The sequence below is a fragment of the Wasmannia auropunctata genome, unplaced genomic scaffold (assembly GCF_000956235.1).
Source record: "Wasmannia auropunctata unplaced genomic scaffold, wasmannia.A_1.0 LD335828.1, whole genome shotgun sequence".
NCBI classification, from domain to species: domain Eukaryota; kingdom Metazoa; phylum Arthropoda; class Insecta; order Hymenoptera; family Formicidae; genus Wasmannia; species Wasmannia auropunctata.
Genome location: NW_012027062.1, coordinates 2,457,924 through 2,485,634, shown reverse-complemented (window position 1 = coordinate 2,485,634; position 27,711 = coordinate 2,457,924). Strand labels below are relative to the sequence as shown.

At 37.2% G+C, this 27,711-nt stretch overlaps 3 protein-coding genes across 7 annotated transcripts; 1 reads left to right on the top strand and 2 right to left on the bottom strand.

Annotated features, from left to right (window-relative positions):
- Positions 1-276: 276 nt before the first annotated feature.
- LOC105455964 lies at positions 277-5,568 on the bottom strand. The gene is given in 7 exon segments (XM_011699692.1): positions 277-2,715; positions 2,828-3,233; positions 3,339-3,426; positions 3,532-3,688; positions 3,780-3,903; positions 4,040-4,293; positions 5,053-5,568. Coding segments are annotated over 7 exon segments (3,582 nt in total). The 5' UTR covers positions 5,191-5,568; the 3' UTR covers positions 277-300.
- Positions 5,569-6,387: 819 nt separating this feature from the next.
- Positions 6,388-16,098, top strand: LOC105455965 (WW domain-containing adapter protein with coiled-coil). 5 transcript variants are annotated; one of them, XM_011699695.1, is made up of 13 exons: positions 6,521-6,579; positions 6,976-7,009; positions 7,755-7,982; positions 9,042-9,282; positions 9,552-9,637; positions 10,224-10,304; positions 10,683-10,881; positions 11,887-12,267; positions 12,605-12,831; positions 13,401-13,542; positions 14,547-14,773; positions 14,860-14,987; positions 15,082-16,098. In XM_011699695.1, exons 3-13 carry the CDS (start codon positions 7,968-7,970, stop codon positions 15,158-15,160), a joined length of 1,806 nt encoding a protein of 601 aa, XP_011697997.1. In that variant the 5' UTR covers positions 6,521-6,579; positions 6,976-7,009; positions 7,755-7,967; the 3' UTR covers positions 15,161-16,098. The 5 variants fall into 5 exon arrangements, with proteins under 5 accessions (XP_011697996.1, XP_011697997.1, XP_011697995.1 ...); XM_011699694.1 differs by lacking the exon at positions 7,755-7,982 and having other exon boundaries at positions 6,388-6,579; XM_011699693.1 differs by lacking the exons at positions 6,521-6,579; positions 7,755-7,982 and having other exon boundaries at positions 6,779-7,009.
- A 3,217-nt stretch (positions 16,099-19,315) lies between these two features.
- On the bottom strand, positions 19,316-27,537 carry LOC105455959 (nuclear pore complex protein Nup153). Its single transcript, XM_011699681.1, has 8 exons — positions 27,290-27,537; positions 25,801-26,091; positions 25,411-25,717; positions 25,014-25,234; positions 24,493-24,884; positions 21,189-24,411; positions 20,927-21,054; positions 19,316-20,814 (listed from the first exon to the last, which is right to left on the bottom strand). Exons 1-8 carry the CDS (start codon positions 27,362-27,364, stop codon positions 20,748-20,750), a joined length of 4,704 nt encoding a protein of 1,567 aa, XP_011697983.1. The 5' UTR covers positions 27,365-27,537; the 3' UTR covers positions 19,316-20,747.
- Positions 27,538-27,711: the final 174 nt, after the last annotated feature.

The window sequence follows — 27,711 nt, the reverse complement described above, 5'->3', positions numbered from 1 at the left end:
TACGCAATTTGATGTTGAGACAGAATTTTTGCTTTGTAAAATTAAATGGTTTGTTAGCAAATTTGTTGAAATATATATACTCTCGGGTATATAGAATTCATTTAAAAATTGATCTATTCTACTTTCCAGAATATGAAAGCCTTCAACAGCTTCTTTCTTGCAAAACATAAAAGCATTAGTTCAGGCATCGTTATTTAACTTATCAGGGAAAGTATCGAAATTCCATGGCTCTTCGACGCCCAGAGAAGAGCGATGATGAATTAGTTAACAGAGATGTTTGGCATTGTGTGGTGAAATTTATTACGATTTATTGACAGATTTATCAGATTTTGCTGGTAATCGCAGAAAGGTGTTATCAGCATTTAAATGAGAGGCTACCAAATCTATACTACTATCAATAGCGTTATTTTGATTATTGCACAAGACATTTTTTTTGTTTAAAGATGTATCCGTATATACATTGTCTAATTCGAACAGAGACTGCTTCAGAGGTAGGAAATTAGTGGTGTCATTCAATAATATATCATCCAAAGTTTCAGTTTGGATATTATGTAAGCAACTGATATTTTCAAAGTCATTTATACAATCAGTTCTCATTATTTCACTAGCCTCTTTTGAATCTATTTCTAAAAAGTCCAGAGTATAAAGTTCAGAGGAATGTAACTGTTCGTTCGACATTGAAGTATCGCAATTATTTCTTCCTTGTTGCCCATTCATCGTATCTTCGAAATATTTGGGAGTATCTTCATAGTCACATTTTCTTTTATTATCAGAATTGACACGCTGACTGTCCAATGACGACTCGACAAATTGATCTTCGGTAGATGTAGTTGAGACAGTGCATGTGTCCTTAGAATTATTTAGATATTGCATTCCCTTTTCAGCGCTCGTACTTACAATGTGCTCGTCAGTGTGATTTTTCACATAAATGCATTTATCACGATCGGACGTACACATGTACACATTTTTATCGTAAAATATCTTGGTGTCATTTTCGTCATTACCAAATAAATTGTGCGAAGTGTCTTTTGCTTCTATTATAGCAAGATCATAGTCCGTATACGTAAGTGGTACACCGGTCAAATTGTCACAGTTAATATCGGGCTGTTCGGAAGATTGCCAGAAGAAATCATCCAGAAGAGTTTCACTTTGGATATTATTTAAGAAATTGGGCTCCGAGTCATCTATATAATTGTTCGTTATCTCGTCAGCTTCTTTTGGGAAGCTTTTCAGATTGCAATCTACTTCTGCATTTGAACCAATGTCAAAAGAATTAATGTCAAATATGCTGAATTCTAAGGAATGTAATCGATCGTTTAATACAGAAGAATCGCAATCGCTTCGTTTTTGTTGTTCCTTTATCATAGCTTCAGAATATTTAGCGGTATTGTCATTTATTCTTACATTATTGACATGTTGATTATACGATGGTAGTTCTACAATTTGATCTTCAGTAAACGTAGATGAAACAGTACATTTGTCATCAGATTTATCTAGACGTTGCATTCTTTTTTCAGCGTGTACAGTCATGGCGTGTTCATCGATATGATTCAAAACATAAACACATTTACTACCGTCATTTCTTACTGTGTACATTATATTCATATCGCAAGCTAATTTGATATCCTTTTCATTGTCATTAAATGTATTATGCAGACTCTCTTGTGTTTTTGCCGCGGTAATGTCAGTAAATAATGATTTACAATCAATTTTTGTATAACAATTTGGACATTTATTAACTTGACATACTTTCTGCTTTATCATTTCTGTAATTTGTGAACTATGATCAGTTAGAGACTTTAAATTACTTATTATCTTAAAGTCAATATCGTGCATTGTATTGCAACACTTGTTCTGCATCGCACAATTCATGCTCGTTGGTAATTCCTGCTTAAAAGAATGCTGATCTGCAATATCATTTTGGCACGTCTTGAATAAAGATATTGTCTCCGTGGCACTTTCTTCCTGAGATGTTAATGCATCCTTATTTTGTGTTATTGAATTGTCATAAGAACTAGTTACATTTTCTACTTTTTTCGATTCCCACACATTTGCTTTTAATTCATTAGTATTCTGATCGACAAACATCGGTGATTTCAAATAATGCAAGTTGTAATCGTATTTCTCATCCTCTTTCGCAAACTCTGGACAGATATTACTCGTCTGATTCTTTATTACGTTTAGATGATCATTATTTTGAAATTGAAAATTTGGTTTATGTCAGGAATCATGTAAAGAAGACCTGCTACTAACTGAAATACAATCCTCTGTACTGTCACTAATTTCATAAGCAGGTTTATACTCTAAATGAACATTTTCTCTAAATCCTTTGTTGTTTTCGTTAGGACATTCTTTAATATTGACATTCACGAGCGTGTCTGAATATTTTGAAGAATTCATATGCTTTTTGCTTTTTATGTTTTCCGTGAGTTTCAAACATTTCGAATTTCGTTTAGTTCTTTTTCTTTCTATTACGTAGGGAATAGTTTTTTCATCATCCCCAGTTAAATCAATTAATATAGTTTCTCTTGATTTTTTTCTTCTTTTTTTCAATTTAAGACTTTTTGATCCCTTTTTCTGTAGATAAGTTTGATCCAAAGATTTATTTGGTAGCGTATTATTGTTTCGCAAACCATTTAAGCATTTATTTATTTTCTGTTCAGATGTATCTATATTAGAGTTGCTCCGATGAAATAACGAATCCGTCTGATGTTTCTGAAAAAGCAATTTCCCAAACGTTGAAATTTGCAATAATCAACGTAAAGACCTTCACACATAATTTTGGGGGATGAAACAAAAAATTAAATTAAACGAAGGTAATCATTACCTGAGACTTTGAACAATTCTGATCAGCATGAATTGTTTTGGTACATTTTAAATCTGTAGAGTTCTCCATTTTGTCTTCGAATAATAAGAATTGTTTATGAACTTGTTTTTTATCAAATAGATTTGATTGTATTAGCCATAGTGTTTCATTTTCTTGACCCATAGGTGGTCTAGGCACAAATTTCAATAATTCGTCTTGCAATTTCGGCATACGCGGTCCTAGCAGCATTAGAGCTAATTTATTGATTCTTTCCTTTTTGTCGGAAAGAATTAACTTCTTCTTGAGAATTAAATTCTTCTTTGTTGTTTCTTCCATTTTTCTCCACATTTTAAAGGCGAGCAAATATCTTACATAAGCTACATCGGTTATAGACGTCGTCTTTGTTTTGAGATTAGTAAAGCTCTTCCTGCGAGGAAATATAATGTAAAGGGAACATAATAATCTGTATTATCTCAATACTGTTTGACGCCTATAAATTTATAACTTAATTTGCAAAAAAAAAATTACGTACGTAAATATATGATTGCAGACTTTTGTATATTTTTCTGTCGTGTGTTTAATTCTAAGTAATACCCTGAAAATATGCTCTTCCGAGTTATCTGTAAACAAGTTTAATGTTAGATACAACTATTTATCGACACAGTCAGGTCAAATCAATTTTTGCAACATCAATTCTTTCAAAATCAATTCTCGTTAACACTTACTTAAGTATATGTACAGTGCTGCAAGAATCTTTGCAGCAATTTTAGAAGAATCGTGACTAGAAGTTCTTTCTTCCATGGAAATTTTCAACTCCATGTCTATATACACATTTAACAAAGCTGATATTTTATTTAAATATTGGGTATGATCAGCTATCTCCTGAAGGAGAGAGAGAAAGAAAAGATAAAAGATAAACAACTATGTTTATACTTAATTCTTTAAAACGGCAACAAATAATTAAGATTAATACCTGTTTTATATCAAGCCAATACAAATGAAAGAATATTAACATTTTATTAATATGATTTTTCGTCAAATTAATTTCATCTCTAAATTTGACAGTGCGCTTTTCTGCTATGCTAGAAAGAATATTCCTGAAATATGGCAAAATTATATATATATATGTATAATACCTTTTCTAAATCCAATTTGTGTATGTGAAATTTCTACTTGTAAAAGGTTTAATAATTGAACGTTGATTTGGATCTTGATAACTGTTGTAAATCTTACTGGGTGTAGAACGAAAGTAAACGTTCGAGATGTTGATAATTTCTACTTCCTGCGCATGAATGTAAATCTTCATTGAATTTTGGTAACCATGGAAAGACTTCTTTAATCTTGTTATTATCTTCCAATCTGATGTGTTTTAGATCATCTTCCAGACTTTTGAAACATGTCTTTGTATTTTTACTACTTTCACGTCTAGAAATCGTATCCATAACGATATCTTCCTCTGTAGTTCTGCAGCTTACGGCATAAATTCTCTGTAATTATAAAATGACCAGTGGCATGTATGCGACACAATAATCAATTCTTAATATTTCAAATTATGTATTTTAATGTTAATGAAATTTGTAATGCCTTATTCAATGGACAAGTATTTTGCATCAAGCAAGTAAAGTATTGAAAGAGACAAGACATAATTATTGACTATTATAATTAGAAATTTGTACAAGTGTATAAAAAAATATATAATTGTTTCTCGTTACATATATAAAAAAAAGTTTTCTGTATCAGGTATCATATTTAAAAAGTTTTCTCAACTGTTGTCATTTTAATTTATTATTATATATTAATAATGTATTAAAAACTATTGATTTTCTATATATTTTTGGTAGTATATAAACGTATGAGTTTAGTTGTATCATAATAATATCAATAAAAAGTAATATGTAAACCAAACATTTGGAGTGACATGTCACACGAATTCGTGTTATATATAATTAAAAGTTAAATTACTAAATAATTAATGAAAAAGTTAAATTACTAAAAAAGAGAAATTAGAGTAATGAATGATAGAAATATATCTGAAGTGCCGCAAGAGAATGTCAACAATTCTCCGGTTCCCGGATATCGTGACGGGATATCGTGCATGTACGGACATATTAATATCATTGCGGCACGCGATGTGCTCCTGTAAGAGAATTATGCGGTAGTGTCGCGTTTTTTTTTTCTTTCGCGGCAAGAAACAAGGAAAACGATCTGAAATCATCTGAAAGGATGGAGAGGCGTCTTCGTCTTACGGCGTTTGTCGCGGATTTGCGACGTGACGACGATTTGCCGTGTCCTCTTCGCGTGTCGTGTGGGCCTGTCAATGTGGGGGCCTCTCTTCCCGGTTGAGCGGGCTTGCTTCCTGGCCGAGTGCCTCTTCCGAGTCGCATCCGGATCGCGGTGGAGCGCACTTGTCGCGCACAGCCTGACGCAGCCGTTTCCTCCGCGCGCCGCGTCCACCGAGCGCAAGCTAAATCGGTCGTTCGCGAGGCTGCTGCGGCATCTTCGAGACTCGCGAAACCGTTAAATGCGCAGGACAGGAGAACACGCTCGTGCTCCGCTCCGTTAATCGCTCTCTTCTTCCACCTCCCCTTCCAACTTTCCCGTTCCGGTTCCAAGAAGACGCCGCCGCTGGTTCGGAACTCTCGAGGCGAGGTAGCTTATACGGGTTAATATCCAATGGTGGTTTAATCGCTGTCAACGACAATGACACGCCGGATACGCTTCGCCTCGCTCGCTCCGTTACGTCGCTCGGCTTCGGCCGCCTGCGTCGCAACGCGCCGTCTACCGGCCGACTTGCACGTAGCGAAATTAGCTGCTCGCGAGTCGCGCGGCTGCGCGAATATCGGAGCTCGCCCGACGCCTCGCGTCCGTGCCTGCTGCGACGCCGGCCGTGGGTCCAGGTTGCGCGCGTGCGCGCGCGCGCGCACGCCCTGTGCGCGAACTGTCGGCCGTCGGGATCAGGTGCGTGCCGCCGTGGTGCCGATTTTCGCGAAGACGTGCCCGTGCCGTGCCGTTCCGTGCCGCGCTGCGCCGCGCCGCGCGTTGTACGTAACTGACGACGGAGGTGTGCCGGAGGTGCGCGCGGATGATATTACAGAGGATACTGTCAAAATTCAATTCCGTTCAACAAAAATGCCACTCTCCCGGAATGATATCCGCGGGAAATTGACGGATCGACGCGATTAAACTTGCGGCTCGTACGCGCGCCGCGTACGGGGAGACGCGTTTCCTGCGAGAGATATGGATTCCCGGAAGTACGAGAAGTACGATGCAAATCATTGCACATGCCGCCGCGCATAGTATATTCTCTCGGGCATATCGTATATTCAAATCTTGTGAATTCCTGTCAAATTAGCGTTTACAAAAACGATTGGTTAGGTGCCGTAACACATACATATATATATATATATATGTATATATATATAATATATATACACGCGTATATACGTATGTCATATATACACGCACATTTATGGAACTGAACAATATCCGGCGCGCACCTTCGTGCCTCACGTCCCTGGACGTGAGCGGAGCTCCCCCACCGACGGGGTGCGCGCACGCCGTCGCGCGAGCGTTTCGTTCGAGTCGCCCGGCAGCGGCCGAGCACGTATGTGACATGGCGTCCGGGTAGAAAGAAAGTTAACTGCTAAATAAGCGTTAATGTTGTTTTTATGACACTGACCGACCGAAAAGGGAACATCCGAGGCCGCGAATTTCCCACAGACACTGGCATTGATGGTAATGCATGCGAGGAAACCGCAAAGGATCAGCGATGGGTAGGGCTCTACCGTCAAATACCCGATACTGACACACAGCCAATCTCTCTCTCTCCCTCTCACTCTATCTCTCTCCTCTCCCTCTCGCTGCTCGTCTCTTTCTCTCCCTCTCTCTCTCTCTCTCTCTCTCGCTTGCTTTCTCGCTCTCCGCACCAGCTCGCCTCACCTCTCGTCACCCGACATCCGTCCATTCGTCCATACGACCCGCTCGACCGTACACACGCATCGCAGCACTCACTGCCACGAATCCGCCGCACGACGTTCCGCGGGCACGACCAGTGTTTCCACGATGGGGATCCGCTCGGGTGCCGTTCCCCGTGGAAACGACCGCGACGGCGGCGGCGGACACCGCGCCACAGCCTCCCTCGCTCACGGCCCGTTGTCTTATGATTCCAGGTACTTCGAAAAGCACCAGGCCCATCCCTATCAGGTAAATATCTAACCACCGTCGAAGCGATTGGTGGATCTAGAGTTACGAAGGCGGACGGGCGCGGGTGGGATGAGGGTGGGGGGGTGGGGAAGGGGGTGTGTGATAGTTTCTCACGTCGGCGGACAGCAGCCTCACGTCGTCGTCGTCGTCGTCGTCGATCGTCGTCGCCGTCATCATCATCGCCATCGTCATCGTCGAGCAGCACGCATATTATTTTCGCCCGCGGTTCCGCGTCGTTGCCCGCGCGACACGTCCGTGGAGAAGGAAGAGAGAGTGAGAGAGACGGAGAAAGATGAGATCGCTCCGGTTCTTGCGCGGAGGACACGACGAGACCCAACCGCGATGACAGCACTCTTCCTCGCGAAGGAGTTCCAAAGTTCGTATTTCGACACCTCGGCTGGCGGGGCCACGGGCAGGAGGGCCCCGCTCGCCGTCGCTCTCTTTTTCGACAACCAAGGGGGAGGGTAGGGGGGGGGGAGGGGGGTCCCCAGGACTCGCGGTCGCGGACGGGAATCGATAATGCACGCTCGACGACGATCCGAGACGCGGCGAGAACGACGATCGGCGTCGGTGAAACTCTCGTTTCTCACGCGTCGCGCTACGCGAGATCGTCTGCTCCATTGTGCACGTCCCCCCGTCGCGTCGGGCTCGTCTTTGTCATCTCGCTCGTAGTCGTCGCGCCGATTTTTCCCTGCCCCCGCGATCGCGTGCGGCCACGGGGACTTGAACTTCGTTCGTTCACCAGGTCCGAGGCGCGACTCTCGAAACACCATCGTCGGACGATCGTCGATTGGCTTAATCGTCGGTAATTTGGCTGTTATTACGCGTAAGACTGGATACGAGTCCGTGCGCTCGAAGAGAGTCCGACGAAGCGAGAAGACTCTCGACTTTGACAAGTGCCATTTCGATCGCTGGCAATATTTCGTGCGTTCCCTCCGTCGAACGCGTCGCCGCAATAATGCGAATAATTGAGGTACTTTTAGCGATAAATTTTATGTTGTAACCGTAATTAGTGGTAAGAGAGTTATCTCCTGCCCCCCTCATTGATTGACTGGTATATATTTGTCCTCTTGAAGCTATCATTTCTGCTGCTGGGTGGTATTAACGATTCAACATATAGGTTTTCGATACTCAAATTGGCCCAGGCGAGACGGGTAGAATGGTTATTGAATCGCTGGACCGTTCGATTTTTTTCATCCGCCACGAAATAACTTCCTGCTGGTCTTGTAAACATAACCTCACTTTTCGAAAAATCAATAATTTATTCTAGCTGGTAATCCTCCGAAAATATTTGAGATCCTATCTCGGTAAGGATCTTATTCCAGTCCCTCTCACGTTTTCACGGCTTTTGCGTCACTTTGTCCTGCATTCTCGGATATAACTATAAACATGATAAATTCTCAAGTCACACAGTAGCATAATAGATTCTCCTTTTATACTTGTGAAAAAATTTGGCGTACTTAACACGTCTGTTTTTGCAGTACAAACTGAGAAATACGTTTGTAGAGTCTTTACTGGAATGAGGAATGTTCGGATGGGTGACAAGAAGTTTATTCCTTAGTTTAGAAAAATATAATATTTGCATAATTGATGCAAAACATAGTGACGGTAAGAGCAATTGGTATTTTTTGGAGGTGATTCTGCAGAATATTATATTGACAGAAGAACCAGAGATCTCATAGAATCATAATCATTTTTATACCATAACATTGTTCAACATTTTATACCATATATTAATATTGTTCAATATTTAATACTTGAATGCTCCTTTAAACTCCCTTCCATGTCATTGGAGTCAAAGTCATATATAAAGCTCTCACACATACATTCTTGCAGAAGGCCACTAGATCAAGACAATCTGTTATTCTCAAGTGGGTTATCGAGCCTATAATATTTAGTAGCATTTTTAATAATGATCTTATATATTCAGAATGAAAAAAGTAAGCAATCTTGATGTATCTGGTTTATTTATAGACAATCCCTTGTCGCCATGCAAAATGCCGAAAACACATCGCTAATAATCTGATTATAGAACGCAAAGTACAGCAGTTCTAAGGGTGGCTATTCCTCATCGACCACGTCATCGGATAGTCGTTACGAGGGACGAATGCGCGACTCTCCAAATGGTAACTCTTACAGTCCAGCCGGCAGCTTGGGAATGGGCATGGGGACGGACCGGGACAGCCCTCGGAATTACACATCCAAGCCTCTTTACAAGAAGGAGAGAGAAAATAGAGACTATAAACTATCCTCCTCTAGGGACAAGTATTCCGGTAAATAATTTTTATTTTGCTGTTCTCAACGTTTTCTCGCACAGAGCAAGCTCGTATATTTCGACAATTGCCTAATAGAGAAAGCATAAATCTGTAAAATATTATTGAACACAATCTTATAAATTGTATCAATGGTAATGTCTATGAAGTAACACAAATCTTCTTTTATTTATCTAGAGTCCCAATCTCTCCCTTTCCTTTCTTCAGTATAAAAACAGAATTGTCTCTTAACATTTTCAGCTGTAACATGCTTGCTTGCATATGTGTAGATTGTGCACGATCCCTAAAAGACAAGAGAAGCCGCGAGAGCAGGGATTCAGAACACAGGACCAACCACGATAGGAGTAGTGGGGAGGTGAGTATCTATTCGACATTAGTGTCTAATTTAACGATTGTTACCATATATATAATGAAAAAAAAATACGATTGTGTCAATTATATGTATTATGATCTTTTAAAGTTGCCCCAAAATTTTTATTATATAATATGTATAATGAATTTTTATTTATCAAACGTAAATTTGTTTTTACTTATCTTATATGTGCATGAAATCAAATAGTATTGTTTTTAATTTATAATAGACGTTAAACTAGACGAAGGAAACTTGCAAATTTTTAATTTTGGAAAGATTTTAAATATATGATCAAAATCATAAATATAATATAAAATAGATGTTTACTTCTTGTAGGCATGTGCAGTAAATCTTTTTGATTTTATTAAAAACATTCCAGTGTGTAGTAAATCTTTCTGATTTTATTAAAAATATTCCAATGTGCAAATGGACTGTCAGAGATAACTTGTAAATGGTCACAGTCCGATAAATTTATTTAAAATTTTGCTTAAAAAAAGGGCATTTATTATGCATTATTGCGTGCCTTTTTTAAATATACATTTGTAGATGCAGTTTTATAATAATAATGTTTGTTCCTGTCTGTCTATAGATCTTACATCCCTTAAAATTATCATCAAATTCATCAAGAGAATCTTCATCTCAGAGAAAACCATCACACAATTCCTGTCAGGTCAGTGTATTATAATTATGTTTATTAGCATCAGATTTAAATTCAAAATTCTAAGTAAAAGATAAAATCATTTAATCATACATTACATACATAGTTATATTATGATAGATATTCATTCAAGTAGCAAAATTAATACATTTGATTAACATACATTCACAAACTTAATTGATTAAAACATATATTAATGCTCCAAAAGTTTCTATACATTTCAATTTGTTATCATAATTTTAAATAATTATATATGTACGTAACTCAATATCTCAATAGCCTCAAGAATATGGACGAAATAACTTCAACTTTTCGAACAAGTTTTGGAATCAATGCAAATATTTCCCATCTATTCAATCGTTTCCGGAAATTTTAGAACAGTCTGTTTAGGATAAACGTGGTGATGAGCGAGGAGGTGCGACGGAACGGACAGCCAGATTTGGCGACTGGTCAGAACATATGAGTTCGTCAGGAAAGAAGTATTACTACAACTGCAAGACGGAAGTTTCTCAATGGGAAAAACCACGGGAATGGATCAGTCGGACAGATAATCGTCAACGCCAATCTAGTGACTACTCCTCTAGGTCAAGTACGTCTGAATTTTCATGATTATTAAATATGATATATAAAATATTAGAATAATAGATTGAGAGAGGCCAATAAACGGTCCTCAATCTATTGTGTTTAACTTAAAACACTTATACTATTTAAAGCAGGTCTCTCAATCTATTGTGTTCAATTTAAAACACTTATACAGTCGTAATATGTATATCTTATAAAATATTAGATATAATTAATGAAAAAGAATGATGAGATAAAATAAGTTGTTGCTGTCAAAGTAAAATATGAATTAATAAATTTGACTTTTCTAATGGATATATTATACTTAAGCTTAGATATTTACAGGTTTTTTTTAATATTTATTACATAGAAAAATTTCTATGAAAACTGATGAATGAAATATGCATTTGTTAATATTTCTTATCTTAAAACTTGATATATCCTGCAGTTTATGTTATTATATTGTTTATTAGCTAAAATAATGATATGCATATTGCATGTGTCATTTTTTTAAAAAGATTGAGACAATTGTATTCACACATTACATATATAATTATAGTATATCTTTTGATGGTTAATTAAAAGAACTCTTTGTTTTATGCGTGAAATGTATAACTTTGACTATATATAAGTATGGACTGATAGTAATTAACTTCATACGTGTCGCCAAGCTGGAAGATGTACTCCACCTCAGTCAGTAATTTTCTGCAGGGAGGAGGAAGACTCCTGTCAAATTAGCGTGTTTACGACGTGTAGAGGAAAGATGCTGAGTGTTTTTAATTTCATTCCGCCGATTTAAGATTTTTTTCGGCTCCCTATCAATTTTCAACATAACATTTATTATATTTTGACATATATGACATTTTTTTTACTGACTGGGGTAGAGCCTAAAAGTTGAAGTTCGATACCTTAACCAACTTCAACTCGGCGACACCGAGCATATGTCTTTTACATAGTAAAAGTGGGGGGACAGTCCATATTTGTATAGTCAAAGATGTATAAGACTACCAAATCTAAAATTTTTTCTGGGCAGGTCATGATAAACATTCCAACTCGCGATCAAATAGCAGTAGCAATATGCGAGATGGTAAATCGTCGCGACAGTCGGACAAACGAGAATATTGGAGTTTATGTAGCGCGAGCGGTGGTGGCAGTAGCAGAGATGATGTTTCCGCAAGGGAGAGGGAGCGGGAAAAGGAGCGGGAGAGGGAACGAGAACGAGAACGAGAACGAGAACGAGAGCGAGAACGAGAACGAGAAAGAGAATCTAGAGAATGTAGAGAAGAAGTTAGCGTAGAACGCCAAACTCAAGATATGGATATCTCGCCAGGCGATTCTACACCTACTTCGGAACCCTTGACATCATCCTGCGCTCACGATCCACTGCCACAAGGCCCTGTTCTCCTGGCCACCGGTACGTTTTTCTTTTGTCCATCATGCACAAAATGAAGCATGTAGAGAATGTGACATTTTCTTTGAAAATATTAATTTAAAAAATAGTTTCAAATAGAAACTATTAGATTTTTAAATTATTATTGACAATTATAATATAATTTAATGATAATTATTTTATCATACATGACTTTTTTTTAATTGTAACGATTATTGTTTTTATTAATTTTTTAACAAAATTTATAGAGCTTAATTTAATATTTACTTTTTTTTAAATTTAATTATTAATTTGTTATCGTTTTACATATCTCTCTTTATGAATTTCTGATACTGAAATAATATCTTTGTACCTTCATTAGCGTTACCTCGGTTAACATCACATCCATCATCAACGACACCGCAGGCAACTGGAAAACTTAGTTCGCCAACACAACAACAAGGAAGCAGTAACGCTCCGGGACCACCGGTGTCACTGGCAAATCTCCCAAGATTACTGTCACAAATTACGGGCAACAAAGAACAACCTGACATCACACCACAGAAGGCATTACAAACAATTCAAACAGCTATCTTGTTATCCCGACAAGTAAGAAAACATTTACATTACTTGAATTTTGCCGAAATGAATAAAATATTGCATTTTTTATGATTTAAAAACAATTTAAAGATGTACATTAATGAACAATATTTTCTTTTATTTTTTCTACTTTTTTCTTAATATTCTTGTACAAAAATGTCTAATCACTGGATGTCTTTCTAATTTATTGGCTTGTAACAAATATGACATTAATTTTTCTCTAAAAGATTTTTTCAAACGTTTTTATAATGCTTAGAGATATAATCAATTCATAAGTTATACTTTTGTTAAAATCAAATTCAATTAAAATTATACGAAACTTTATGTTTTAATTATCAATTCGCCAAGTGAAATTATTATTTTTCCGCACTCTTCATTTAATCACAAATATTCCATAATTATTAATGCTTGGTTATTAACATGATCATGTTTTAACTATTCTCTTGAGACAAAATGAAAAACATCCACTGATTTTCAGACGATAATGTAATTAATAAGTCATCTCTCTTCTCTTTTATCTCAAAACACGTTGTGTGAATAGTATTCATAATGTTATATACTTATGTCTTTTATTACAGCAGTCTGTTAGTGGAGATCGAACTAATACTGGAAGTGATGTGATGGTTCCATTAAAAGTTGATACAAGTGGCAATATTACCAGCGAAGGTCCACCTACTCCCACACATTCAGAAACCCAGGATTGTATCGATGCACGAAAATGTAAGTCCTCTATCTATTTTATATAAAACTTGAAAGCTTGAAAATGCTGATTTTACAATGATTACCTTTATGTTCAGTATATTCTTTCACAATATATTGTAAATTATTTTCTATTGCAATTTATTTAACTCAAATGCTAGGTCACATACTTATATTAGCTATAAACTATCGCTGTTACAATTCTTATTATAAGATTTATTTATGACACTTTTAGTTTTCACTTCATCCATAATACTGAAATTGAATTTTGAATATAGCTGTTTAGTAAAATAAAATTTAATCTTTTGTTTTATTAACTTTATCAGCAGATTTGTAAAGATAAGAAAATTTATCTTAAAAAATATATAATATTATAACTAGAAATATAATACATTAGGTGTATACAAAAGTTTTAGTCTTTTCGCTTTAGATCCATAATATATGTAATAATATTTAGGTATCAAAATATTTGTTTTTTTTTTGTTTTCTGTGATTTTCTGCCATTTCTTAAATAAATTTCGGATTCCTTTATGAAAAAATTTTGTATCTTAATTACATTTTGAAAGCGTTTTTCAGTTAAAAAATATTAGGATCTAAATAAATGATAATTTGAAGGCGCCAAGCCTGGTGAATATGCCAGGAAAATTCTCCAACCTAAATTAAAAACGATTTGCTGGATATGAAAAGCAACATGATGTCTAACATTGTCAAAATCACCTCCCGGTTTATTTGTCCAGTAAATGGTCTTTTCTGTTTTTTTCTTAAATTTTTTTAAAATATAAAAAAAACGGAAATTTAATTATACCAAAATACCATTAAAATAATTATCAGAGTGTTGAAAAAAAGACTTAAAACTTTTGCATGCACCTAATAGAAAACAAACTAATTTATCGATGAAAAATTATTTTAATTCCTGAAACAATATATTAAAATAAACTTATCTTTTATTGTTAAATATCTTTTATCTTTGCATTATTTTTTGAAATTTCTTTTTATTATATATATATTGTCATTTATATGTGTAGTAACAAGTCCTGGGGGAACGAATTCCGGAGTACAAGGTCTAAGCTCCTTGCAAAGTCTCAGTACATTAGGCTCCCTTGGAAATTTGAGTAATACAGGAGGTTTACAAGCATTGTCACGAGTGCAACCTCCTTTAACACCTTCTTTAACACCATCTCTCGCTAATCATTATCGGGAAGATTTGACACAGCATGTTCGTGCTTTTCCCGCTGATATTCTCGAAAAACAGGTGAGAATCCGATATTTTTTCTAGATAATAATCCTTACTACCTTATTATAGACAAATTTCCTAAATTAAATAATATTTATGTACAGGCACAGAAACTTAGTGAGGAAGCACATACAATGGGCAGTTTGCAGTGTACGAGAGTGTCGGCAGAATTGAAAACGGCACGATCGATAGTGAGGCTGACAGAAATCCAGGCAACGTTACAGGAACAAAGGTAAGTCTCTTCTGTTATAACAAATTTAATAAATACGTCGTAATACAATTACTCTTGAACTTTTGTTACCTCGTTTGTTTATTTACTATTTTAGGATATTATTCCTCCGTCAACAAATTCAAACACTGGAGGAGTTAAAATCCCAAAATTCCTTCATGTCTGATGATTCTTAGTGTAAGAATCTTTATAAAATAATTATGATTACAATCTATAATTAATTCAAGCAAAATAAAACATGATTATTAATATTCTCATTAATATTGAATAATTAAGATTGTACCTAAATTATAATATCGTAATAGAAGTGATATAATAGCGAATGAACATGGGCTGCTCAGAGAGGATCGGCTGTTCCATTTATCAGCCAACGAGTCTTAATAACTAATTAATGAATTTATTAGTGAATCCACCTCTCTGAGAAGCACAGCAGGCCTACCCAAGTCGCAAACACAACACTAAATGATTAGAAAAAAAAATGAATCAATTTTATCAGTTCAATGCAAACAACTTGAATTGTATATCTGAATTGTCCACATCGTCTTGTATTTACCTATGTTATACGTGTCAATGTTTCATATCCCAAGATTAAGCGGCATTTTAACTAGTTGAAACATTTTTGTTGTAAATCTCGGAATAAAATTCGTGCCACAAGTTTTAATACAGTTCTTTATCAGCCATAGTCTCACTTACCTGATTCCCTGAATTTTTCGTTGAGAGAATCGCGCTTTTAGAAAACTTATATATATTTATATTAAATATGAGACAGAAGGGAATTTATATATTTTATATTCAGATTTGTGTTCGATCTCCAATCATTTTATTACAGGGTTTCTTGACATTGTAGAATGTATCATCGCTGTGAGCAAGTATTGATATATTATTATACATGCTCTCCTATTTACATCGTGTAATTAAAAAGTATAGCATTGACGAAATCTTTAGAATAACAAATGGCCACCATTTAATTTCTAGTGTGTAAATAGCAGAATCAGAGTGAGTATTATTTACGAATGACATAATTTTATGCATGGCAAATTTTTTGAGTTAATAAGAACATTATTGTATCGAAACTATGGATCTAAAATAAAAATACGCATTTTTTATATTATAATTACAGATAACTCGTTTTACTTTATTCGTAATCTCCTATACAACTATGTCAAATAAAGAAAGGACACAAATAAGATTTTATTACGTTGTATCCATAATTCTAGCGTTTAACAAGCATAGTGCTGTATATGAAATAGTCGATACTATCGCGAATTGTAATCGTTATTTAATCGTTATTTAAAGGACTATATTGTTAAGGAATTCTTTAATGAGGTATTTTGAAACATTTTTCACTGTACAACTTATTTATTTGAATGATATTCTGAGACAATGGAAAAAAAGTATATTAAACGAATATACTGGAAAAAATGTTCAAAAAGAAATATTGTTTGCATATCATACTGTTGAAAATCACTTTTGAAATAGATTGTTATAACAGTTTGTAGAGCGATATATACATACATATATATGTAACGTATGTATACAATTTAGGATGTCAAAAACCACGAATGTGATACAATAATTCACAGTAGATATTTCTTATTTTGTATATTTCTTTGAGGAACTGTCAAGGAGCGATTCTACTACTTACAAGATTAAAACAAAATGAAAGAACATATTCGTAACACATTACACTTTAGCTAATCAGGAATTGCGATTGAATTTATGTTCTAATTATGTTAGATTATTTTTTTGACCCAAAGAATTTTGATATGGATCTGCACACTTTGTGATTTTTCCTACATAATATGTACGTACTAGGAAAATTACTTTAACGTATTTATATATATGCGTGTGCACATGCTATAGTAAAATTCTTTAGTTCAAACCGATGGTTACTAAATGCCCTCCTATTACCTTTTTTTTCTAAATATAAAATAAAATTATATAACCCAAATTATTTAACATCGTATTTTACTTGGTATTTTTTTAATATATCCTATATATATATATATATATATATATATATATATATGTTTCGTATAATTATATGATTATTTGTATAATCATATAATTACATACATGAATGCATAATTATGTAATCGTTATGGCTAAACAGACGAGGTTAGTATTAAGAATAGTACTCGTAATAATGTTCTTGTATCCTATACGGTGTTTCTCAACACAAGCTCCAAGTAGCTCTTAAATATTACAAGTGCTATCCATTAAGGCAACGTCACCTTTATTCATTACAGATAAAGAATCGAAGCAGTAACTCTTTAGAGAATCGATACTGCATTTCTGCTCCACGAAAAAAAAAATTCCGCATGTTACATATATTTTTATTGTTATTATTGCGAGTATTATTGACGTCGCTTATGCCTATATATTCTGCATCAAATTAAAATGCATTTTTTTTTAAATAAATTTAATGAATCATCTTAAAGAGGAAAAAATCGTGACTTTTATAAGTTTTAAGATTTAAAGATATAATACATATTTTCGGTGAAATAATACATAATAAAAAAAAAAAAACGCGCGTTTTTCATCATCATAAGCATATTTCGTCGATTTTGCTTGTGCGAATAAAGATGGCTTTTTTTTACACCTTGCATATTACATATTTTACGTCTTTCGAATTGTTCTATAAGTCAGTTCAACAGTTGAGAAACACCAATGCGTTTTTCGTATTAACTAATGTTACATCATGTCATGAGAATGTAACAGCATCCTCATAGCACCTGAAGCATACAGTGAACATTCTCCCATGTATTATTTTATTTAATTACAGTCAGTCATTGGATTTATTTCATAACAAACTCCCTCATTTCTGAACTTTATTAGATAATTGCTTAATGCATTCTCGATAGATATTCAGAAAAATTCAGTACAATGCATAATTTCCAATGGACTAAGATTATAATAAGGCCTCAGAATATTTGACATACTGTAACATCCCATGGCTCATAGAATTACATAAAAAAATAGATAGTCTTTACTCTTTATCATGGAACCTTTTCATTCCTATTGATGTACATAAACAAAGAAATAAATTAATGTTACATAAAGAAATATAGACTCTGATACATTTTATAAGTCTGCAAATAATAATACTGCCTACGATTTTATATATATGTATGTATGATATTAAAATTCTATATTAAACAATAGTTTCTCAAATAATTCATCAAAAAGAAAATTTCTATCAGATATGGAATGTTACATATCTATTGTGTTGAACATTTTTAATGCAGTACTCTTCAGATATTTATGCAAACATATTACAATTGAGAGTATATAAAGTGCTACAAAACAATTCCAATATGCTTTATAATTGTTTAATACATCTACATTACACATTCATTATGTATTTGTAAGGCCATATACGAAATTTAATACAAAGATATTGCCTGTGTAAGGCAATATTCGATATATTGATTAATTTGGAAATTTGTCTATTCATAGACAAATGGACGACACAGCCTCAACAGAGAATGTTCACAGTGTAAGACAGCAGCACAGACATATCTCAGCGCAGCCTCGCTTTACCATTAAATCCTGTTTTATTTTCATTTTGCAAACGTGTAAAACAGAGTCTTGTCAATTGCTTACGTTCAAAAAATCCTTTGTAGGTATTATTAGGTATGGGAGTTTACTTAAAAACTAAAATAATTTCACCTACATGAATTTGTAAGTTATTAACTATTTATCGGTATACGCTCGATTAACTTTACACATACTTGCATCACAGAGTTTTCTTGAAACCTCACCCATACACTGATATTATGTATTTAATCAACGTTGTTTACATCTTAAATGAGAAACGTGTACCTACAAAGGACATTTTGACAGTGTTAAAAATACAAGTTTATATAGAAACTATATCATATGAATTTTTGTCTCTTAACAATGTACAGAACCTAATGTTTACATGTAAATATTACATAACAACGGATAAACAACAATGTTTAACAGAATGTTTTGTACCTAGGTGTCTCTAATATGGCATAAGATAGGTCATGTGCCGAGTTATTCTTGGCTACTGTCAAGTCTAAGCCAACATACACACAACTAGCCTGTTCTTAAATAAGATGTGCATGATTTTAATGATTTATTAATCATTATTACATGCCATCTAACTACTTTCCATCTTAGGGGACTTCTAAAAAGAATGATTTATAATTTCGATTATTCAAATGATTTCAAGTAATTTCAATTATGTAAATGTTCTAAGAATTGTATTGACGAAAATTATTCTATGTTATTGTTGTAAAAGACATAAGATTTTTATTTAAAAAGGTTGAAAAATCAAACATTTTTTATTTGTGTAATAGCCGAAATATGTAGTTAAAAATTTTTTATTTTGATTTTAACAATATCTAAAATGAGATAAGTGAACATCTCATTAGGTTTAAATTAAATCGAACCTTCCAAAATTTATTAACCGAAATTTATTAACGTCCCACTATATATAAGTATACATTAATAAATAAAAAAAATAGTACATAATTTGAAAAATCCAAAAATTTGTCGAAAATAAGAATTATATCCGATAAAATATTAGAAAGAAATTCTTTAGAAGTCCCGTAATAATTTATCTCCATTTAACACATATTCTTCTTTCAAATTTATTTCACTCACTCCGTGGTAAAACACACAACATTATTTAATCCTATTAAAATGGCATTCAGTATTTTCTTATAGGATTATTTCATTCAATATATAAAAAAAATATATATAATTTCGACTACTCAATGGAAACGTTCAGTAATCGTCAGTTTGTACTATCCGAATGCCATTTTTGTGTATATTACACTTTTCCTGGACTAGTTCTACAGAGATTGTGTAGGGCTGCCCACGAAATTCTAATTGAAATATAATTAATATCTATATAAATGTATATATATATACACATATATATATATATGTATATATGTATGTGTGGGACTTTATTGATATATAGTCAGTTCACAATGCTCGTAATGTCACAATGTTCTAGAAATGTTTTTAAGCTGGCATCGTCATAAACACTTAATGATAATTTAGTTACATAAAATCATGTAAAATTTTGAAAAAATAATAATTAACCAACTTATCTGAAAATATAAAGATTCAAAGATTCAAGTGTTAGTGTTTAACTATTTTAACTTGTATATGTTTAGTTAAAAAATTACGATGCCTGAGTATATAGTGCTTTTAAACTCAATAAGTCTCACATCAAGACTCTTCTACAAAGCGTGCTACGAGCTGTGGCTGACTTATACTTACCTGAACAGGTGGTAATTTCCCACTAGTATTTACCTTCAATTGCACACATTGAGTGCTTATTAGTTTTCTTTATCGAGGTACTTTTCAATTTCGGCAAATATGTATGCTATTTTGAGTAACGTCATGTCAATACATGTACATCACGTCCAACTTTTTGGTAAGGTCTCAGTAATGCAACGCCATCACGATTTACTGGCTTTATGCCAACTCCAAGATATTATTTTCGTTATAACTTGTATAATTTAAATAATTTATAATTTACACTTCCTGCAGAGAGAGAGAGAACACAAGTGGTTGTACGCAAGCATGTTCGGTTAGCTTCGGGTTACTATATTACAAAGATGCTTGGTATATACCACCACACTGCAATTATTTGATGTATGACAGAATTTCATTGTACATCATTTTATATAATGCTTAACATACAGAGACACACTCAGATACACAGACAGATGTGGAGACGCACCTGAATGTATGCGTGAACGTGTTGTCATATGCTCTCTACCGCACGCATCTTCGAAATGCTTTTTTGATTTTCCGTGGTGCTGCTGCCGATTGTGGAGTAGCGCTGTAAAACAAAAGACATATTATTTAGTACGTATCCCGTAAGTACAAAATGCGTAAGCGCGAGAAAATTTGAGAGATGTGACAGATGTGTGAATGAGAGACAAGATGCTTACTTAAATGTCGTTGGTGCACTTCCTTTGGTGAAGTTGAACGAAGGCCGACTATTTGGATCGAAAGCTACTGCGGGAGTAGTAGCAGGAGAATTAAAATTGAATCCTCCGGTCGACGCAGGTGTAGATGACTGAAACATTACAATTAGTAATATCAATTTACTTGAAAGGAACATGTAGAAAAATATAGATTCTCTGATAATGCCATACTGAAATATCTGCATTTTTAACATATTAAATATATTACTCATATACATATATTTACCATTCCTCCGAAGTTAAAACCTCCCGACGTCGCAGCAGCTGGAGCTGTAGGTCCAAAATTGAATCCTGTACTGGACGATGGAGTCGACGAGAACGATGACGTTGCTTGAGTCTGCGGATTTGCCTGTGGGGTACCGAATATCGGAGTTGCTGCTGCTGCTGGTGTTGTTGCAGCACCTTGACCGAATGCCGTCGCCGGTGTTTCTTGTTTAGATGGATTAAACGCAAAATTGGCAGCATTTGTTGGAGCGGAGTTAGCTCCAAATGTACCACTACCGAACGTATTGTTGCTACTCTGCGGCGTACTTGAACTGCTTGAACCAAACGTGAAGAGCGTCGGCTTCGCAGAAGACGACGCGGCTGGATTGACATTCGTGGAGAAGTTAAATCCGCCGCTTGTCGATTGTTGCGACGAAGCCGAGCCGAACGTGAATAAAGAAGAGTTCGACGCAGCAGCAGCAGCAGCAGCATTAGTCTCGCTGGGCTTGGTAGTTGAAAACATAGTGGATGCTGTCGTAGCACCACCGAAAGTGGACGTGGTATTTCCAGTATTTCCAAAGGTCGGGGTATTACTTGATCCAAACGGCAACGAAGTGGCACTGTTAGACGGCGTACCGAACGTCGACAGAGGATTTGCCGCGGGTGAATTGAATACGGGTAACTTCGTTTCCGGCGTACCGAAAATCGGTGGTTTACCCTCGGCGCCGAAAGACAGAACTTTGTTTTCGGGCATGGCAAATCCTGACGGCTTACCGCCCGTCGTGGTAAACGACGTCGGCTTATCCGTGCTGAATGCTATCGTCGTCTTCGATTCATTGTTGAACAGTGGCGTGGAGCTCGAGACGATCGGGAAGAGCGTGGCGACCGGTGTATCGTTCGTGGCTTTGTTAGTCGACGGGGTAGCCTCGGTTGCTTTGTTTCCTTCGAACGAGCCGCTCGTGGATAACGCGGCGGATGACGTCGGAATCTGACCAAATGACGGTACCGTGACAGCTGGCTGAGATGTCTTTGAGTCGGAAAATGTGAAGGTAGGTTGAGCAAAAGTTGGAAGACAAGTAGTCGTTGCATTCGTGGAAGTTGTGGTAGCAGCGCTTACACTGCTCGGTACTCCAAATGAAAATAACGGTTCCGGTTTTCCGTCTATATTCTTCGTAACACTTTTCTGCGTCAGTAACGATGGCAATGTCGTATTAGTACTAACTGGTACTGCATCAGTTGTTGCTGGCTTGGAGGCTTCTGTTACAGCGGTTGCAAAGGACGTCTTTTTGGGGGGACAAATTTGGGCGGGCTGATTAAAGCCTGGTTTCTGCATGCCAAAGGAGAAAGAAGGAGCGATCGATGGAGCGCTCGACACAACGTTTGTATTCTGTTTCTCACTTGCGGTTGTTAAACCATCATTTTTCGGCATGCCGAAAAGTATTTCCCGTTTAGTTCCCGGACCCTGATCGGATTCGGGTTTTTCGGAATTTTTCACGTTGAACAGAAATCCTGTACTACTAGAAGAACTAGAAGTAGTGACACTATTGGTTTTAGCTGCTTCACTTACAGCTTTGTTACCTTCCTTTGGAATGCCAAATGTAAACTGTCCGGTATTCTGCTGTGCGTTACCAAATTTGAATCCGTTTAACGGAGACGCTGTGTCGGATTTAGATTGATTGTCAGATGTATCTATGCCAAATTTAAATCCACCTGAATGGCAAGTTAAAGTTGTTGCACCAGATGGTACACCAAACTTAAACTGCAAGGTAGAACTAGTATTCGATGAAGATTCGTTTGATTTTACAGTGCCAGGCTTTAAAGCTTGGCAAGCCACACATTCCGTATGCTTCGCGTCATTTTGTAGCAAGCAAGAATCGCAAGTCCATGCACCTTCTGGTTTCTTAAATTTGTCCCCAAACCCGTTACTCGATGCCTGTTCCACTTTGCTCGGCGCTCCGGCAGAACCAGGCTTAGGGGTGCTACAGCAAGGACAGGCGGTAACAGAACTGTTATTTCTAACAAGACATCCCGGACACTCCCAGGAATATTTGCTCGGTTTAAATTTGTTCATTATTTCGGAATTATTAGATGTATCTTGCGTTACCGTGATTCCTAACTTTTGCGTAGATGATTCTGTAACATCACCTGTTATTTTCGGTTTTGTTTTTATAGAAGTAGGTTTAGATGTATTGCAACAAGGACACGTAATAACGTTCGCGGCGTTTCTTAATAAACAACCGGAGCACTCCCACGATCCTTCGACGGGCTTAAACTTCTCCATTAGATCGAAATGTTGAGATTTAACAGTTTGTTGCATCGTAGAACTACTTCCCGGTTTTGGTGTAGTGCACGCTACACATGCGGCATCACTCTGTTTATTTCTTACACAGCAAGCCGCACACTCCCATTGATTTGTAGACAGTTTAAATTGAGACCCGAAACAATCGGGCGCGACTGGCTTTGTTTCTACGACTATATCTGTTGTCGATGTCGAGGGTAATGAAGTTTTGTCATTAGGATTGGATCGAGAAATTTTACATGCAGCGCACTGTTTGTCTGTACCATTGTTCCTAATCATACATTCACTACACTCCCAAGACGATTCTGTACCATACATGCTTGTAATATCAGAATCCGAGCTGAAGGATGTGCTAGCAGTTTTGTCAGTGTGTGTCGTTTCAAACGCTAATTCCGAGTTTGACTCTCCAATTAAATTAGATTTCGTTTTGTTAGACTTCGAAAGTACATCCGCGACACGTTCCGATTTCAATTTCTGCAGCATCGCAGAACTAGCGGAATCATCCTTGCTGGTTTTTACCTTCGCTTTTAATCTGGGCGCTGTGGATGAGCCAGTCCAAATGAAATTCGGCATGGATGTAATCGCATAATCAATAGTAACTTCGTTCTCTGTAGAACGTGAATTCGGATCAGCCGTATTATTCGCACCGTCTTCAGCGTTAATCGGATTACTGAAGGTGAAATTGTTGACAGACTGCAAACTCTTCCCAGCGTCGGTTACCTTAATAGGGCTAGCAAATGTGAAAGAGTTTTTCTTATTTGCTACAGTTTTGCCTGCGGAATGTAAAGCAGGGGGTGATAGGGTGAAATTGAAGGTAGGTAACGTTGTTATTGGCAGAGGTATGTTCGGTAAATTTACAGGCGCCACTGGTTCCTGTTTTTCTAAACATACTTTAGATCTGCCCTTTAACTTGCCGCGGTACTTTTCGTTATCGGTATCCTCCGTCCTAGAAAAAGTTATTTATATTTGTAAAAATAATGGGTTTGTATGTGAACAAATGTACATGAAAATTATTTGGTAAACATACCTCAACCGATATTCCTGCGGAGGTGGGGGTGGACCGCTACGAGCGGAAACGATTTTTCTAGCCACAAGAGTTGTATCTTGTAACTTTTGTCTTCGTCTTAATTTCAATATATCGGGGACGGTTGGTACTGTTAATTCACGCGTCAAATGCCGCAAACCGATTCTAGCGGATGGACTTGCTATCTCTTCTCGCGGTCTTTTTCTGCTCACCGAAGACACGGCATTATTTGTGTTTTTCAACGGAATTTTCTTCGCGTCGGATATTGGCGAGGAGAAATGTTCCAGTGCTTCCAATATCTTTTTGGCGGTTTGACTCATACCCGACGAATCGACTCCTACTGCATCGGAAGGTTTAACTTCCACACTTGTTCTCCTTGGTACTTTAAGTTGTATCTAAAAATAAATATATAAACCAGTGATGTTATATCAAATTATATTTGTTTAAAATAATTCGAGAAATCAGAGAACGAAACTTCCCTTAAAAAGTAACAAAAAAAATAAAAAAAAAATTAAAATACATACCTCGTTTGAATTGTTAAAAATATTTCGACTTCGTTTGTAAAGACCTGCCGCATTTGCACCCCCGAAAGTAATATTACCACTATAAAAAGGGGAGGATAGCGGAGATGCACGGTCTGCAGCGTTGGTTATAATTGATGCGTTAAAACTCGGCCTACGACTGCTTAAAGTATCGCGAGAATTACTGTCTAGAAACAAGGACCTTGGAGATTGTAAATGATTAGCTGAAACAAAAAGATAATACTTGTGCAACATATGTATCGACGTATTATTCCTCTTTAAAAATAATTACTTTCGGCCGAGTACGAAACTTTAGCATTTAACTTATACGCATTTAGTAAATTAACTTAATGTCACACATTTATGATTAACTTCTATGCAATATATAATTTATACTCACTAAATGTCAATTTATCATCGACGTGCCTCTTTCTACTAGTAAACGATGAACTATACAACAAGTTTGATGGGCCTTCGTGCCTATTTATCTGTGGAATAAGCGAACTGCATCCACTAGTACTTTCACTGGATTCCGAATTATCGTCCATTCCATTTGCTATTCCATTATTAGTCGGCGAAACAAACGAATTTAAGTCAGACCTATGCGACGTTACAGTCCTAATGTCTGCTTGTACCGCAGGAGTCGATGATATTAAACGGCCTATTCCACTTGGTCCAGCTGTTGCAGGTTCCATAAAATCTTCCGTCTGCAAATTTTGAATTTTAATAAGTAACATACATCTACGTCTCCACATGTGTTTCGTCACACAAACTTGTTCTGAACAGTTACCATTTCATTATGAACAGAATACCGCTCTTTAGAGGGATCAACTGTGTTCAAAGCAGTTTTAACTCTCGTTTGTATAGAGAATGTGCCAGGTGGATGAATCACGTCCATACGAATGCGCGATCGCTTGCTAGGAGGTGGTTGCTGCACATCATCCTCAAATTCTGCCTCCTCAACACTCCCTCTACCTTCTAACGCATCCTCATTACTCTGAGAGGTATTGAACCACTTACTGATCCACGACGATTGTGGTATAAAATCTGTTACCTTGGTTGCTACCTTTCTTACAAATGACTGTAAAGAATATAAATACACGAATATGTAACATACAGATATATGTGTATTACTGCACAAGTTTAATCTCTTTGGTACAATACACATTCGCCATGTAGTACTTATTAGTTGATGAGACAAGTTATTTTTAAAGGAGTACGTCTTTCTTGGCTGTCAGCTTTAGTCAGCGATCAATCATATATATGCCTTTCATAGCTGTCGACTTTAATCAACAATCGTACCGAAGAGGTTAAATTTATTGTTAAATAATATTATAACAATATTTCACGCATATTGTTGATATTTCCATTAGTGCTAGACTCAAATATATTACAAGCAACGGCAAAATATAAAATTAAAATATTTGATACAAAATTGAAAACAATATGTACTTTTAAACAAAAAAAAATCAAACGACAATGGCATGCTTGTAAATTTTGTGTGAAAAATAACATTGCGTAAATTTCACCGAGCTAATATTTCAGTTGGTTAGGTCGCAAAGTAAATTTTTTTGAAGCTATAATTTAAATTACGTTACATTATGCAATACGCAGAAAACAATGACGATTTCTATCCCGACTTTAAACGATACCCGAATCTCGTGTACGAGATCTGTCCGGGGTACGGGATGGTACAACGTAACCGCGAAGATTCGCGCGAAGACCTACGCAGAGAGCGCGATACTCGGCAAGGGGGACGCGAGGAAGAGAGAAAGAGGAAGAGAGAAAGGGAGACGCAGAGGAACTGTAACTTGCGTTTCTCGCACTCCACGGAGGAGGCTTACGCTCACGCGGATGGACGGACATGTCTTTCGCGAGTCCGCGCGTCGACGGTCGAGAACGTGGTTGTTCGTCGAGGAAACGGCCCCCGCGAACGGGGCCGCGCGCGCGCTCGCGCGCGCGACACGCGAGACACGGGGAAAGGATTGGAGGTTATCGTCGGGCTCACTCACATAACCGTGACACCGTGGATATCGCGTGGGGGGGCCTCGTCGTAGGGAAAGGGCGGGCATGCGGGACACCATGCGGCGAGGAGTCGGCGCCCGACGTCGGTCCGATCGCCGTCCTACCCTGGTGACGAAGGGGCGCGCGAAGGGCGCGCGGCCCACCGTCGCCGCCGCGGCCGCGGGGCCCGCGGGCTCGCTCACGCCGCGGCGGTCGCCCGTCGTGGTGGTGGTGGTGATGATGATGGTGGTGATGGTGGTGGCGAGGCTACTCACGTTGTTCGCGTCGTAGGGCTTCGCGTTGCGCGACGACGGTCGCCTGCCGGCCGGATTGCCGCCTTCCCTGGGCATGATTAGCCGTTCCTCACTCCCTGCACCCGTCACTGCACGACGACCGTTACGAAATGCACGCGCGCGTCGCGACCATCGCCTCCCTGGAAAATTCGGTCACCGCCGGAACCGCGCACCACCTTTCCTACCTCCTGCGGACGAGAGTGAGCCACGAGAGGGAATATGGCCGCGCTCGGATCACGAAGACCGCCACCGGGGCGCCAGCAGGCTTCCTTCAAATCGCGCCCGACCGCGCATGCGCGGGCGCACGTGACGCCGCGCGTCGCGCGCGCTCTCTCGCTACCGCGGGGAATGTATATGCGCGACCCAATCGGAGGCGCGCGAGACCGAACTTTTTGCTCCTCTCG

Bases quoted from the DNA above. Each gene is read 5' to 3' on its own strand.
- LOC105455965 (XM_011699693.1), top strand. From the start codon at position 6,869: ATGGGGATCCGCTCGGGTGCCGTTCCCCGTGGAAACGACCGCGACGGC. The intron at 9,283-9,551 runs GTAAATAATTTT...GCATATGTGTAG, and splicing joins CTCTAGGGACAAGTATTCCG to ATTGTGCACGATCCCTAAAA. The intron at 12,268-12,604 runs GTACGTTTTTCT...TACCTTCATTAG, and splicing joins CCCTGTTCTCCTGGCCACCG to CGTTACCTCGGTTAACATCA.
- LOC105455959 (XM_011699681.1), bottom strand. From the start codon at position 27,364: ATGCCCAGGGAAGGCGGCAATCCGGCCGGCAGGCGACCGTCGTCGCGC. The intron at 26,092-27,289 runs GTGAGTAGCCTC...TATTCTTTACAG, and splicing joins AGCCCTACGACGCGAACAAC to TCATTTGTAAGAAAGGTAGC. The intron at 24,885-25,013 runs GTATGTATTTTA...ATTTATTTTTAG, and splicing joins TTTTTAACAATTCAAACGAG to ATACAACTTAAAGTACCAAG.